At 37.8% G+C, this 16,148-nt stretch overlaps 1 protein-coding gene across 19 annotated transcripts in view; it reads left to right on the forward strand.

Annotated features, from left to right (window-relative positions):
* Positions 1–16,148, forward strand: part of CEP170 (centrosomal protein 170) — a 131,539-nt gene that overhangs the window by 43,305 nt on the left and 72,086 nt on the right. For all 19 annotated transcript variants that reach the window (XM_072830347.1, XM_072830352.1, XM_072830348.1 and 16 more), the window contains one exon: positions 8,931–9,020. In XM_072830347.1, the coding sequence (XP_072686448.1) occupies positions 8,931–9,020 (90 nt within the window). The remainder of the gene's footprint in view (positions 1–8,930; positions 9,021–16,148) is intronic.

Raw genomic sequence — 16,148 nt, forward strand, 5'->3', positions numbered from 1 at the left:
AATACAACTATTAAAAGTACCTTGATAGTACTTTTTATTTCTCCTTGTTCATTTATGTTATTTTGGTTGTTCCTCTCACCATTTTCCTTAAAGATAGAATCATCCCCATTTTACAGATGGTAAAATTAAGATTAGAAAGACTTAGAGGGCCAGCATCACATAAGCATTAAGTCATGAAAGCTAGTATTAGAGTCTTGGTCATACTGGCTCAAAATCAAATGACCTTTCTCTTCTACCACTAAGCTGCTACTGCATGTATATAATCTTAAACTGGTTTGATAACTTACTTCTGCTAGTAAATATATTCAAACTTTTATTGCAATATATGGGATACTTCTAAGTACAAATAGAATTGCACTTTGAAAGGTTCATTATCTAAATCTAATTTTATCTTCATAAAATTTTTTATTGCACCAAATAGTTGAATTTTGCTCTGTTTTGAGAAATGTCATTGTACTGACACATGGTTTTTTTCCCCCTAATGCATAATAAAGACTGTAACGAAGTTATATTTGACTTACTATTTTAATATTAACTTTCAAAAAATATTTTAACTTTCACACTAGTAAAAGAACAGTCCCCAGGAGGATAATGGAATATGTTTTGAAGATCATAGGTAACTTATTTTCTTCTGTCCTTGGGGGGCATATAGCAAAGAATAAGTCTCTGTGTATATTCTGTAAAAATGCAGTTGAGCTTTAAAGAGTCAGCCACAGGGTCTTTAAAAAAGATTTTAAAAGAGTGATGATGCACAATGTCAATCTTTCTTTTTCTCATTAGGTTTTTTTTTTTTAATCCTATGTTCCATGTATGTCTGTGTTTTAGTAGGAAAAAGAAGTAATAGGAGAAGAAATAATGTTAAGAAGTAGCCATTTCATACCAAAAGCACATATGACACATATAAGGTAGTCATTTGTACCATTTCATGTGTTAGCTTTTAGTTAAAATTAGCTTTTCATTGTGCCTGGCCTAGAATTTTTTTTTTTATTATGACTTATTTGATATCAGACTTTTTGTTGTTTCTTTGTTTTGTTTGTTTCAGAAAAGGAAGTATTTCTTAAATGTAGCAGTGTTGTTGCTTCATTTTAATACTCTTATTTTCCACAGTTTTCTGGTTATAATTATCTTGTCTGAGGTCCAAAATTTTTTTGTTTGGGTTTGATTCTGTTTTAAGCCATCCAGTTTGTAGGCTTCTTAAAATTTGGTCTGAACTTTGTAAGTTCAGTACTTTCAATATTTTATTCTCTTAAGAAAATTTTTCTATCTTCATTCTTCATGAAATGAGATTGGCTAAATAGCATCTGTTTTCTATCCAAAGAACCTTTGCTAAGCATCTACAAACAGGCCCCATGCTGGCCACTGAGGGATCAATGCATATACAGGTAAGGCCTCCCTGTCCTTGTCCACTAAACTAAAAGGAAGTGTCCACTAAAAGGAAGTGTGCATATAAAGAATAGACATTACAGCACAGAACAGTGATATGTTTGATGTGAGGTGCACAAAAGACAGATTGATCAGTCCTTCCAGCAAGGAAATGTGGAGATGAGAAGTCTGGAAAATTTTCACAGAGGAGATGGCTTCTGCTGAATAATCTTAAAAGATGAATAAATGGTTTCTGGAAGGTTTAGTGTGTGACTCAGTACATGGTATTAAAGAAAGCATTGGCATTCCGTGTCTATTAGGCAATTTAAATAGTCCCTTGTGATTTATATGTAGGATGTGAAGGCAAACATTTTGAGAGATTAAGACTTGGAAGTTAGAAGAGATGAGATCTTGGAGGGCCTTATGTGCTAGATTAAAGATTGTATTTTACCTTAGCCAGTAAGTATGCTGAGTTTTTACACAGGGCAATATTGCCTTTTTTAAATGCTTCCCATGCCTTATGTCATTTAATCCTCACAAACCAACCTCTGAGATAGGTCTTTTCTATAGATGATTAAGACAAAGATTAGTTATTTTACTAAGGCCGCACAGTTGTCAGATGTCTCGACCAGTTCTTTTGGACTCCAGCACTTGCACTTTAAACTGTTAATCTATATTGCTGCTCAGAAATTGGAGCACAGAATTGTATAAGCACTTAGGAGGTGAGGTGAGTTCTAAAATGAAGACAAAAGTATGAGAGGGATTGAAAAGTTAGGATGTACTTTCTAGTTAATGAGGGCCAGAGAGAAAAAGAGCCTCAGACCTAGCATCTTTGGCATAGAAATGAATGAAATAACGTTTCAGGAGGTGTACTTTTGAGGAACCAGGTAGTGAGTTTGAGGTTTTGAAGGGACATCCAGATTGAGATAATCAGTAGAAAATAGGAAATAAATATGTGAAGCTGAGCAGAGTAGTCTGAGCAGAAGGTAGACGTTTGGGAGTTGGGAGCATGAAGGGATAGAGAGAGCCAGAGGGAGCTGGATTACAGGGAAGAAAGTAAAGGAGTGATAGAGTATGGTTGCTGGAGAACAGGAAGGGGTCAGAGTATGAGATGACCTACTACAGTCAGAGCACTGAGGTTGCATAATAGTAAGTAATTGTAAATAAGTGAGAGAACTGGAAGAAAGGAGAAAAGTAGTCATAGAGAAAATACTATTTTAGATTCCAGGTGTAGAATCTGTTTCACATAAGATCTAGCAATGGGAGTGGTATGCCAAGATAGGGTATGGAGTTTGGTTGTGGAGGTCAGGAAGGCTAGACATGGTTGTCTACATAGATTTTTTTTTTAAGATTTTATTTATTTGAGAGCACATGAATGGAGGGGAGGGGCAGAGGAAGAGAATCTTCAAGTAGATTCCCTGCTGAGCATAGAGCCTGACATAGGGCTTGATCTCAGGGCCCCGTGTTCATGACCTGAGCTGAAACCAAGAGTCAGACACTCGACCATCTGAGCCACACAGGTGCTCCCTATATAGATGTTCAAAATCGGTCATGATGAAGTAGGAATTTGAATGAAAATGAAGACTATGAACCATAACTCCAAACTTTAGTCAAAAAGTTAAAATGAAGGCTGCTGGGTGGTTTAATCAGTTAGAGCCTGTGACGTAGATCTTGGGGCATGAGTTCAAGCCCCAGACTGGGGGGTAGAGTTTACTCAGGGAAAAAAAAAAAAGTTAAAATAACCACAGACGATTGCAGCAATCTTAGAGGGGTGTGTATGTGTGTGGAAGTATATAGTGTGTATATATATTTGTTTATACTTGTATTTATATTTATGTATAGGTGGATAACAAGAACTTGAAAAAAAAGTAAAAGGCTTTTCCTTGAAGGGGGAAAGTAATGATCCAAAAGTCACAATAGTACACTGTGGATTTATTCTGTTTCTGAACTCAGCAGAATGTTGGATTTAGGAGATGGGCATCCACTTTAAAGGAACGCAGCAGAAATAGTGTTCTCTGGGGGAAAGACAGATTTCAGTTGAAGGAAGTAAGAGGTAGCCATCTGTGAGAGCTTGAGAATGAAGAGGAGTTTCGGGTAAGGTGGATTCTTGAGAGTGCAATGCAAAGCCATGGGAAGAGAATCTTTCTAGAAAGTAAAAAATCACAAAGAAGGAGGTACATTCTTCTGGGTATTTTCTATAAGGAGGCAGTAACTAGAGAGTCTGGCATTTTTTTAAGTTGAGATAGAATTAACTTATAATATTTATTAGTTTCTAGTGGGCAATGATTGACTGTATATGTTGAGAAGTGATCACCCTAGTAAGTATAGTTAATGTCTGTCCCCGTACAAAGCTACAGAAAAAAATGGCTTTTCTTATGATGACTTTAGGAGTCTTGCATTCTTACTGGAGTCTTAAAGTGACAAGAATAAGAGAACTACTAATATTGACAATCTTTATAGTTTACACCCAATCAGCTAAGGTTTTCCCATTAGGACCACAAACTTGATGAAGTTAGCAGCCTTTGTCAGGATTTAAATTAGATGTTTGAGAAATTATTAGATTTGCATTGAAATGTCCAAATGGGTTGTGAAAATTAAGGTGTAGTACACCTTCTCCTGGCTTGTGTAATCTAGAGAAAATGTGGATTTGATTATCTGGAAATGAAAATGCATTAATTAATGCTTATATGGTTAGATGTAAGTAGGGAACTTTCCTTATTCATAACTTCATTTTTTCTTGAGCACTCACTAGATATATTATGCTCTATAATTTTGGTTTTCTGCTAAATTTCTTTGATGGATGCTTAAACAATGCCTGCCACCTTGAAAATAGTAGATTGTGAGCAGTCCCAGTGGCCCAGCAGTTTAGTACCGCCTTCAACCCGAGGTGTGGTCCTGGAGACCCGGGATCGCGTCCCACATTGGGCTCCCTTCATGGAGCCTGTTTGTCCCTCTGCCTGTGTCTCTGCCTCTCTCTCTCTCTCTCTGTGTCTCTCATGAATAAATAAATAAGGTTTATTTATTTAAAAAAAAAACAAAACATCAGGGGCTCCTGGGTGGCTCAGTTGGTTAACCCTGAGATCAAGCCCCATATCAGGTTCTATGCTCAGCACGAAGTCTACTTGAAGATTCTCTCTGCTGCTTGCCCACCCACACATGATATGTGCTCTCTCTCAAATAAATAAATCTTAAACAAGATGCTTTTTCTGACCCCACATAACATACTCAGTTCATTCCCCAGTCCCTAGAGTTGGAAAGGCATCTCCACTCAGACTATATTGTCTTCTGGTGTCTTAATGTTTGCTCTACATTCCATGGGAGGCATTCTTGTACTTACCTATCCCCAAACAATTTGAGGGCAAAGTGTATATCAGTTCAGGATTTTCTGGTTTCTAGCAAGTTTAAGTGGCCTCTCCTAATTGTTTCCTCCTTAGACCATTTTTTTTCCTTTTCTTTACTACCTTCTCTGGTGCATGTTGATCACTTCCCTCAAAAGCTCTGGTTCCCTGACTCCAGAAGGAGCCACTTGGCTTATTTTCCAAAGCTTACAGTAGCTCCCTTTTCTGTGTGATTTTTGTGTTCTCAGCTCTTAGATTTTCCCCTTGAATTTCAGTTTGCCATTCTAAGGACTTGAACTCTTTCTCTGTTTCCTTTGTCACAGAGAGATTATTTATGACCATTCATTCATGTTTATTAAGTGCCTACATATACCTGCAATTGCACGTGTCTTACAGCATGCAGAGATTTTTATTCCGCAGACTAATGCAACTTGATAAATCCACAATAAGGAGGAGTGATTTTCCTAAAAGTTGCTACATGTGCTTTTTGTCACCTGAATAACTGAATTTCATACTTTATTAATTTAAACAGAGCAGCAATTTAAAACGCAAAAATAAAAACCAGAATGAAGTTTAAGTAACTTACAGATTTAATGCAGATGTTTCGTAGTGCTAATTGTTGTAATTTGACAGGTAAGCTGTAGAGGAGTAGCAGTAATCCTACAATACAGAAAGTTGTTCTTAAGTCTGAGGCTTGTAATTTTTCCTAGAGAAATTGAGGTTTCAGAGAAAACTAAAGCAACAACTTTTAAAACTTTCAAAAAGAACAAGAGTGTATGTATGATGAATGTTTGAGTTTTGTTGAAAAATTGTTTGAAGTCATATACTGTTTCTTCCAAATGTTGGAAGGAAAGACCAAAACTTTTTCAATATGGAATTGAAGCTAACTGAGGAAGGAACTTTTCACTTTAGTGATAGTTATTTGGAAAGGTTGATTTCAACTAGGATATACTCTGTATTGTTGTTTTACTAGTTGCTGACCTTCTCATTTTGTTGCTGTATCTAGGAGTCAGGCTGTGTTCACTCTTGGCTGTAGTAAAAGTATCAGGGCTAATATTTCCTATAGTGTCCCTGTTTTCGTCTCTTCAGTTGATTTTGGAGTTTCTTTAAAGTCCCTTTATTCAATAATCAGAATTTAGCAGTTTTTCCCATTGTAATATCTCTTGTGGGTGTGGTGGTGAGATTTGGAGGGAGAAGAGGCATTCTATAATGCTGTGATTAGTTCTCAGTCTTTTGGTGGGACTTCACAAGTGCATCTTAGCTCTTCTTTGTCCCCTCTTTAGGTGAGACAAGAAGGCTAGAGGACACTCTAGGACACTGGAGCTTAGTATTCCCATTCCCCCATGTCAATTAGGCTCTGGTAAAACCCTTATGGTGGAACACTGGTAAAATAGTCTTCTTTGAAGACAGGCCATTGTCTGTCTGTCTGTGACAGCAGAATGCTCTGGGTGTATTTCAGAATGGCTACTTCTACTCCCAGGCTGAGGGGACACCAGAAGACTTCTCCAGTCTTCACCCTGACATCCTGGTGGGGCTTCTGGAGGTAAAACTCAGAAAACTCCTCAAAGAGGAGTATCCCCCGCGGCTTTGCCCCTAGGAACTTTATCTTGCAAGCTAGTTGATTTGATATTCATGTCTCACAGTTACCTTACCCTTGAGTTTTCCTGCCTTGCTGGCTGCAGCCATGGTTTCTGTTCTCAGGAAGCTGGGATTCTCTGTATTCACCTCTCCATTTTTTGGGTGGACCTCAATTCTCTGATAAAACTAAGACTGGTTTTTGATTTTCCATTTGTGCATCTTTTTTCTTGTTGTCAGGATGGGGCTGATGACTTTTTTATTTTTATTTTTTTGACTGGGTACAGTATACTTTATTGATGGTACATGACAAGGTAGGGCTCCCCAAGCCCCTCCCCTTCCTCGGGGTCTAGGATGTAAATTTGGAGGTCAGGAGATTCTCAGTGTGTTGGGGGATTAAGTTGGGGCAGGAACTCCCCAGCAGCTGAGGGCCTCTCTCTTCCTCTTGTTCTTGCTGGGGCTGGTGGTCCAGGAGGCTCATACTCCTTGGAGGCCATGTGGACCATGAGGTCCACCACCCAGTTGCTGTAGCCGAATTCATTGTCATACCAGGAAATGAGCTTGACGAAGTGGTCATTGAGGGCAATGCCAGCCCCAGCATCGAAGGTGGAAGAGTGGGTGTCACTGTTGAAGTCACAGGAGACAACCTGGTCCTCAGTGTAGCCCAGGATGCCCTTGAGGGGGCCCCTCCGATGCCTGCTTCACTACCTTCTTGGATGTCATATTTGGCAGCATTCTCCAGGTGGCAGGTCAGATCCACAACTGACACGTTGGGGGTGGGGACACGGAAGGCCATGCCAGTGAGCTTCCCGTTCAGCTCAGGGATGACCTTGCCCACAGCCTTGGCGGCGCCAGTGGAAGCAGGGATGTTGTTCTGGGCAGCCCCTCAGCCGTCATGCCACGGCTTCCCAGAGGGGCCGTCCATGGTCTTCTGGGTGGCAGTGATGGCATGGACGGTGGTCATGAGGCCTTCCACGATGCTGAAGTGGTCATGGATGACTTTGGTGGCTAGAGGAGCCAAGCAGTTGGTGGTGCAGGAGGCATTGCTGACAATCTTGAGGGAGTTGTCATACTTCTCGTGCTTCACCCCCATCACAAACATGGGGGCATCAGCAGAAGGAGCAGAGATGATGACCCTTTTGGCCCCACCTTTCAAGTGAGCCCTAGCCTACTCCATGGTGGTGAAGACCCCAGTGGACTCCACAACATACTCAGCACCAGCATCACTCCATTTGATGTTGGCGGGATCTCACTCCTGGAAGATGGAGATGGACTTCCCGTTGATGACAAGTTTCCCATTCTCAGCCTTGACCGTGCTGTGGAATTTGCCATGGGTAGAATCATACTGAAACATGTACACCATGTAGTTGAGATCGATGAAGGGGTCATTGATGGCGACAATATCCACTGCCAGAGTTAAAAGCAGCCATGGTGACCAGGCACCCAATATGGCCAAATCTGTTCACTCCGACCTCACCATCGTGGTGTCTCGGGGACGTGGCTGGCACTGCACCAGAAGATGCGGCTGTCTGTAGAACGGGGAGGAGCAGAGAGTCAGGACTGATGACTTCTAAGCTCTTTACATGTTAGATTGGAAACTGGAAGTGATATCTCTCCCCATTTGGGATACTTTGTTTGCTTTTCATTTACCCAGGTTCCTGTAGTGGCCCCATGGTACTGAATTCAGCTTCACTGTGGTTCTCAGACTGTTTCTTCCTGTTACCGTACCAATGGTTTCTTTCAATAAAAGTTTCCACAGGCTTTTGTATAGTTCACCTCTCAGGTGCTTTTATCTGCAGACAGCTACTAAGCTCTGGAGCTGTGTGCACACATGAGTGTGTGGATTTTTAAGAAAGACTGAAAAACAATTTTCAGTAATCATTTGCCATTTTAATTTCCTTTTTTTAAACTTTCTCTCTCTTTTTCTCTTAGCACTCTCCCATGAATTCTAGTTGTTGTTTTTTTTAAGATTTTATTTATATATTTGCGTGAGAGAGAGAGAGAGAGAGTACAAGCAGGGGGAGGGGAAGCAGGCTCCCCACTGAGCATGAGCCTGATGCTCAATCCCAGGATCCTGGGGTCATGACCTGAACTGAAGGCAAATGCTTCACTGCCTGAGCCCCCCAGGTACCTTCTATGAATTCCAGTGTTAGAACCCATATTTTAAGTGAGGATAATTTTGTTCAAGGATGTATCACATCATTATTCGTTTTCTCTAAATCTTTGGATTCCTTATATAATTTACATTGTAATTTTCAATATAGAAGAAAATCCTGTAGGGTTAGTTCTTTTTATACAGTAAGACACATAAAACATTACGAAATTATAATTCGCATGACTTCCATGTTACAGTCTTATTTTAAAAAATTGTCATTTGATACATTCAGCAAAGTCACCTGATTTAAATTCTTTAAAAAGGACGTATAAATTTAGTTGAAAAGAACATCTTCAAATTTTGGCTGCTTTATTCTTTGGGGAATGATGCCAAATTTGTGTTGTATAGTAATACAGTTTAAATCTCATTTAATCTACTTTACTTTGATATTTCTCTATATTTATCTACTATCCTATTAATATAAAGTAGCCAAAAACATTGTGTTTGTTATTTTTTCTAGTATTTTCTTATATGTACTAACTCAGAAAAATTCCTTTCAGTCTCGTAGTGTGGACAAGCAACATGCTGTAATCAATTATGATGCCTCTATGGATGAACATTTGGTGAAAGATTTGGGCAGCCTAAATGGGGTAAGTAAAAGATTTTCTTTTTTGTCTTATTTCAATATTTTCTTAATATTGTAAGAAGATGGATCCAGCTACATTTCCCGTTTGTGCTCTGTTCCTTTTCTTTAGTTTGCATTTTACTTTTAAAGGCTTAGTAGGTACATAGTACTTTGGGGACCGTACAGAAGAATATGAAACTAGCCCTTGTTCCCCAGAAACTAATAATAAATGCAGGAATTCAGATGGTTATTGGTTGTTATTACCTGTAATGGTTAAAAAAATTTTTTTTCTTTAAGGAGATGAGATGAAAGTTGACCTCACTGGATGCTTGAATTTATATGTGGAAAAACAGTAGAAAGTCATGGCCGTTAATATGAGTAAAAGCACTCTTGGGAGATAAATATACAGAAACTTAGAAAATAAAGGTGAAAACATGGTTTGATGCCAGATGGTGGAGGACTTTCTATACTAGAGTAAAAAAGACATGAAACACATTCATTTTCCTTAAAAATATAGCATGTGATTTTTCGTTACTGCTTTTTTCTATTCCTACTTCAAAGGTATTTTTGTGTTACTGCAGTGAGGTTTTTCCCTAATTCTTCATTTGGTCTTTCCACATTGTCAGAATATAAGGAGCCACAGAATAAGAGAATGCCAAAGTATTGAATAATTTCTTATTTCTTCAATTTTCTTAATGGCCCTGCTAACATAAGCAAATGCAGCATTTTCCCATATCTGAGCTGTTGAAATTGTTAAAATGAATTTAAAAGAAACTAAATGGATGCAAATGCTTGTTACTGCTATTGCTTTTCAAAGTATACATTAAACATTATATGGGAAAACATATGCAGAAATTTGGCAATTACTGTGAAACATTTTTTCTTCTTCTGAATTGGCCTGCTACTGAAAGACTGATATTTACTCTTTGAAATACTTTTTCTGTTAGTTTTTTTCAAGCCTTTATTTGTTTCTCATGGCATGCAGAATTAATACTTCAGGTATTAATACCAAAGTTTTCCAGATTCCTGCTCCATCACACTTTCCCTTTCTGTACATCCCCAGTAGTGATTCTCCTGTTATCTGTCTCCTTCTCAAAATAATTTGTTAGATTTTCTTGAGCCTAGTGCTTCTCCCATCTGCCTTGTCATTTATAAAAGTTGTACTTAAACCCAAATTCCACATCTTCCTGAAGGGTAGGAACTAAGGAGAGGTATTTAGGAATATTAACTTGCTGATGTTGTTAACCTGTCAAGTGGATTAAAGCAGAAAGAGAGGAAGATTAGGTAGAAACCATTTTAACATGAAACCGGTAAGTAAGCTATTTTGATTCCCAGCTTCTAATTTGCAGAATTACTTTCTTCCTTCTCCGCACCTGTAACCTTCTGTTTTAATCGTATTTTGGGATGCTTTGTCAGCCTTGTAGTAGATCTACTTTTACTTACCTGTCACTGTACTGGATCCAGAACAGCTCATGAGCCTTTGCTTATAGCTCTGTATGATGCATGAACACAGTAAATCTTTTTTTTTTTTTTACAGTAAATCTTTATTGAATGGAATTTAATTTTATTTTCTATATGTAAGAATTCATAGAGGAAAATTTTAATCTATTTGCATATGTGGACTATTTTAACTAAAATGTTACATTCTGGTGTTAAGCCTAGAAATTTTCATCTCCACTACAGTGCTGTTTGTAGGTGTTTTTATGTTATTATCTTGGATGATAAGTACAAATTACATCACAGTGTTTTATTCTTTTAAAAGATTGTGATCAGATATAAAAGTTACTTGGTGTTATTAAAAAATCAGGTGAAATACCAATTCTAAGTTTCTCTGGGTTCACCTCTCTCTTAATTTGATTATATTCAGTAGTTCTATGGAAGATAATTACTCCTAGAGAGCAACATTTGCAATCTGAACTCAAAATAAGGACCATGATTTGAATTTCTGTCTGTAATGTACCAGTGGTGTAACCAGGGAAAATCGTATACTCTCTGCAATGTAGTTTTCTCATACATCTTCACATTAGTTCCCAGAGTTGTGGGAAAATGTAATGGGCTTGTTAATTTGAATACTGAAAAATTCAGTTATCTTGCTTTAGATTTAAAATAATGAAATGACATTTCCTGCTCTGTAGTGTTATGAGGATAACATGTGACAGTACATGTAGATATGTGCCTGGTATGGAGCTTGAAATCTTCACATGAATGACAGATAACTGTGCTGTTACCTAAATGATGGCCTAGGAAATATGCCAGGACAAAATTGTGAACTACCAACTGTCATGCACTTTATTCATAAGTAGACTATTACTCACAACCTGTTTACTCTTAATATTCATATAATTCTAGAAATTTGAGCATCAAGTTAAAAGTAGTAATTTTATTTTATTTTATTTTTTAAAGATTTTATTTATTCATTCATGAGAGAGACAGAGAAAGACAGAGAGAGGCAGAGACATAGGCAGACAGAGAAGCAGGCTTGATGCAGGATTCCATCCTGGGACTCCAGGATTACGCCCTGGACCAAAGACAGATCCAACCACTGAGCCACCCAAGCGTCCCTAAAAGTAGTAATTTTAGGAAGTAAGGGGACACAATGTGGTGGTTATGAGCCCAGCTTGAATTCTTACTGGTGATGTAACCATAGACAGGTACTTAATTTTTCTGTGCCTCAATTTTTTTCAGTGTTCATAGCAAAATGATACTCCTCTCAGGTTGTTGTGAAGCTGTAATGAGTTCATAATTGTAAATGATTAAAATGACACATAGTTAGCATTCAATAAATGGTGGTGGTGGTATGTTAAGAAAAGCACTTAAATTTAGCACCCTGTGGCCTATATACTTTTCGATGAATCCACTGCTGTATGTTTTTTTTAAAGCACTTACCAGCTAAACCCAACTTATAAATAACTCTGGCTGTGATCACTTTCACTCCTTCCTTTTATCCCATCCTAAAATATGCTCCCAAGGGCCCTAGATCTCTACTTGATGTTATTGCTACCAGAAATGAGACTGCTCTGCTTGAGGAAGCTGGAACTAGTTTTGTAGTTGATCTTATCATGGCCCATTTCCCTGCAAGCCCCTTGAAGCTTCTCTTTTTATGAAATCCCTTGTTTGCTGTCACTTCTTCCTCCCTCCTTCCTCTACTGGAGCACTTGCCCCTCTGAGAGTCTCTGCCATATCACTCCTTATCCCATTCCACCTCTGGCTTCTGTTACTAAGCTGGCCCCTTAGCTCACTGTGTTCCAGCTTTCTGTTCTACCCCCTTTTCACACTGGAGTTTCTGTCAGCATCAGATCAGTGTGACATAGATCAGAGAAGGTCTAGGGAAAATGAGATGACTTTTGTCACTGGCAGTGTGATTGAGGAGGCTGTGCTCCTGGCCACTGACTGTGTTCAGATTACTTAGAGCATTAATATAATACACAGTGGTTATATGGTTTTATAAATCAATTCTGCAGTTGTATGTAAATTAAATAGATGTTTATCTAGTTTGTTTCACTTCTGTGACTTAGTGGTTCAGAAGAGGGAATTGGAAGAGCTGGCTTGGGCACCCAGGCTTCCTTCAGATGGAAAGAACATGAGATTTGTAGCTAGAGAGACCTGAATTTGAATCCCAGCAGTTCTACTTCTGAACTCTGAAATCTTGTTTGTTACTTTCTCGGTGCCTCATTGTCCTTACCTATTCTACCTGCAAGGCAGAGGTGTGATGAAACCATGTTGACATAGAAACAAAACCTATATTTCCCCATATTTAATTTATTAAAATGCTTTGTAATTGATTTTTTTTAGATTTATTTCAGGGAGAGAGAAAGAGCACAATCAAGGTGAAGGGCAGAGGGAGAAGCCAGCTCTTCACTGAGCAGGGAGCCTGATGGGGGGCTCAGTCCTGGAACTCTGGGATTATGACCTGAGCCAAAGGCAGACACTCAACTGACTGAGCCACCCAGGCACCCCTATAATTGATTCATTTAAATGATTTGTCTTTTTTTTTTTTTTTTGGCCTGTTGCTCTTTGAAATTTTCTCTTATTATCTTAGACCTTCAGGAGAGTTTTTCCCTTCAGATGTTTTCACTTGTATTTCTGTGAGTTGAAACTTTGTATCTGATTTACATTTCCTAAGCCTTTTTAGACCTTAGGGAATATTTCTGCCTGAAGTGCCAGTATGTTAAAATTATATGTTTCTTGAGTTTTGCAAGTACCTACCTAATATATATGATAAACACACAGTAGGTGCTTAATTAATTAAGAAAGTTGAGCAGTATTAAGCTTTATGTGGATCTGATTGGTTATCTTAGGCCTTTTGAGTAAGAATGATATTTAGGAAAAAAAAAAGAATGATATTTAGGTTGAGACAGTTTTAAGTGAAATTGACTTAGAACTGTGGCATACCTCTGACACAGTGTACCACATTGCTTGTCTTCTGCATACCAAACATCAGTGAATTAATGTTTTCTTTTATTCTTCTCTTTTCCATAATTGTCCTCAATTCTTCTGTTTTGTAATAATACTTAGAATATTTTGGTAAACTGAAGGTGTAACTTTTAAAACACTCTAAAATGTTCATTTTGAGAAGGAGTAAGAAGTTTTTTATTTTTTAATTTTTTATTTTTTTATTTATGATAGTCACACAGAGAGAGAGGCAGAGACACAGGCAGAGGGAGAAGCAGGCTCCATGCACTGGGAGCCCAATGTGGGACTCGGTCCCGGGTCTCCAGGATCGCACCCTGGGCCAAAGGCAGGCACCAAACCGCTGCGCCACCCAGAGATCCCAGGACTATGAAGTTTATACATGCCCGAAGCCTTTGAATTTTCCTTCAGCCTTTCTGTCAGGAATGTTGGAAGCTTGTGTTTTAGGATTACTCATAAATCGTACTAAGGTGTGATGCCAAGTTTTAGCAGTATTGTGTTGTCTCTGTATATCTATGCTTGGAATTATGATCATAACTTCTTCTAATTTTTTCTGTAGATTTACAAACTGATATTCCATGACATATTACAAAGTGCCTGTTATGCATAGGAATTTGAGTATTTGACCATAACAAGATAATTTCCTTATATATTTTACTATGTGTCATACAGGACCCTTCTAAACTTCCTCATGATGGAGGGAGCTTTCCCAAACCAGGGTATCCTGGCCATCTCAAATCCAATAAAATATAAGATTTAAGAAATGGAACTCAAAAGGAAAAAGTAATTTTTAAAGTTTCAGCTGATCAGAAGAAAACCTGGATATTCATATGATATTTTCATTCTGGGCAATTAAGTATAACAGTATTCTGTGTTCTATGAATCTAGCAAATTCCAAGTCTTTAACTTCTTGTGTGCCAGGAAAAATAATCATCACCGTTTACCATCTGTGTCTAGTCGACTCTGTAAGTCTTTTTACAAATAGTTTGCAGAAGTAAGGATAAAAGGATAATGAAAAACAATAGAAATTTTAATAAAAAATTAATCCTGACAAACTCACATTTTTATTTATTATTTTTTTTGAAAAGTACATAATATATAAAATGGGTATGTTCATCGGTTGTCCAGGGATACCTGGGATGTATATCCATTTTTTATTTTTATTTTTATTTTTTTATATCCATTTTTTAAATGTTTGTTTCAGATTTCAAGTACATAATAGATGTTCTAGCTTATTATTTCTGGTTCTTCTTACATTGTATTGTCAAAATGCATTATTTTAAAGACTTTGACAGCTTAAAATTTTATTAAGATGATAGCTATCTTCCATAACTGTAAAACATTTTTTAGTTTTAGACTTATTAACAGAAGATTATTGGTAAGTTTATTTCTTTTGATATCATCTTTCCTTCTAGTTACCTTTGTGTAGATATCTGCCTTGGGCATTTGTCCACTTAGAAACTTAAATAAGTATTGAAAAACAAACATCAAAGACAAAAGAATGCTGTGAAAATTTTAAATACAGAATAATTCAATTTCTTATTGAGAAATAATTGCATGATTCTTCTTAGTGAAAGGCTAACTAAATGAAAAATACCCTATTTCCTTTTTCTTCTTGAAAACAATCTTCTTTTACTACTTCTTACATTAGACAAAATTCATCTAGGATTAGCTTTATCTGAAGACTCATGGTCTGATATTCTGCTACATTATTATCAGTTTTATCACTATTAATATAGTCTAGAGCTCTGCTGTCTTTGTGTTCATCTTATAATTGTGAAATACCATCCTGTTTCTTCTCTTTGCCTTTATGGATTGTTAAGTGAGAAATTCTGAATCCTCAGTAGTGCTCTTTAGTAACTTATAAAAGAGAAGGACAAAGACTGTGTTGCCAGATGTGTATCACATTTTCTTGGAGAGATGATGCAGTTTTGTGGGCAACACAGGAAAGAAAGTGAAGGTCGAAGCAGCAGGAGTGGTTTACTACATTGTCCTTCTAGTCCTGGGCTTCCCACTACAGTAGCCACTAGCCCTTGAAAGCACTCGAAAGTGGCTAGTCAAAACAAAAAAAAGGGCAGCGCTGGTGGCTCAGTGGTTTAGTGCCACCTTCAGCCCAGGGCCTGATCCTGGAGACCCGGGATCGAGTCCCACGTCAGGCTCCCTGCATGGAGCCTGCTTCTCCCTCTGCCTATGTCTCTGCCTCTCTCTCTCACTGTGTCTCATGAATAAATAAAATCTTTAAAAATCTTTTTAAAAAACCATGAAATATCTTATTACTTTTTATATTGATTATTTGTTGAAATAGTACTATTTTGGATATATGGGTTAGGTTAAAATATAGTATTAAAATTAATTTCATCTTTTCTATTTTCTGTTTTATTGTGCCTACTAGAAAACTTAAGATTGGGACACCTGGGTGGCTCAGCGGTTGAGCGTCTGCCTTCGGCTCAGGGTGTGATCCCAGGGTCCGGGGATCGAGTCCCACATTGGGCTCCCTGTGTGGAGCCTGCTTCTCCCTCTGTCTGAGTCTGCCTCTTTCTCTGGGTCTCTCATGAATAAATAAATAAAATCTTTAAAAAAACAAAAAAAAAGAAAGAAACTTAAGATTGTATGTGTGGTTTGCATTTGGGGTTTGCAGTATATTTCTGTTGGATAGTAGGGTTTTAGGTAATTCCATTATTCTGTTTTCTTATTATTTTGGTCATATTTGGCACACTTAGAAATCACTGATGAGTAGTGACAA

This window comes from Canis lupus, chromosome 6, assembly GCF_048164855.1.
Source record: "Canis lupus baileyi chromosome 6, mCanLup2.hap1, whole genome shotgun sequence".
In the NCBI taxonomy this organism is placed as follows: domain Eukaryota; kingdom Metazoa; phylum Chordata; class Mammalia; order Carnivora; family Canidae; genus Canis; species Canis lupus.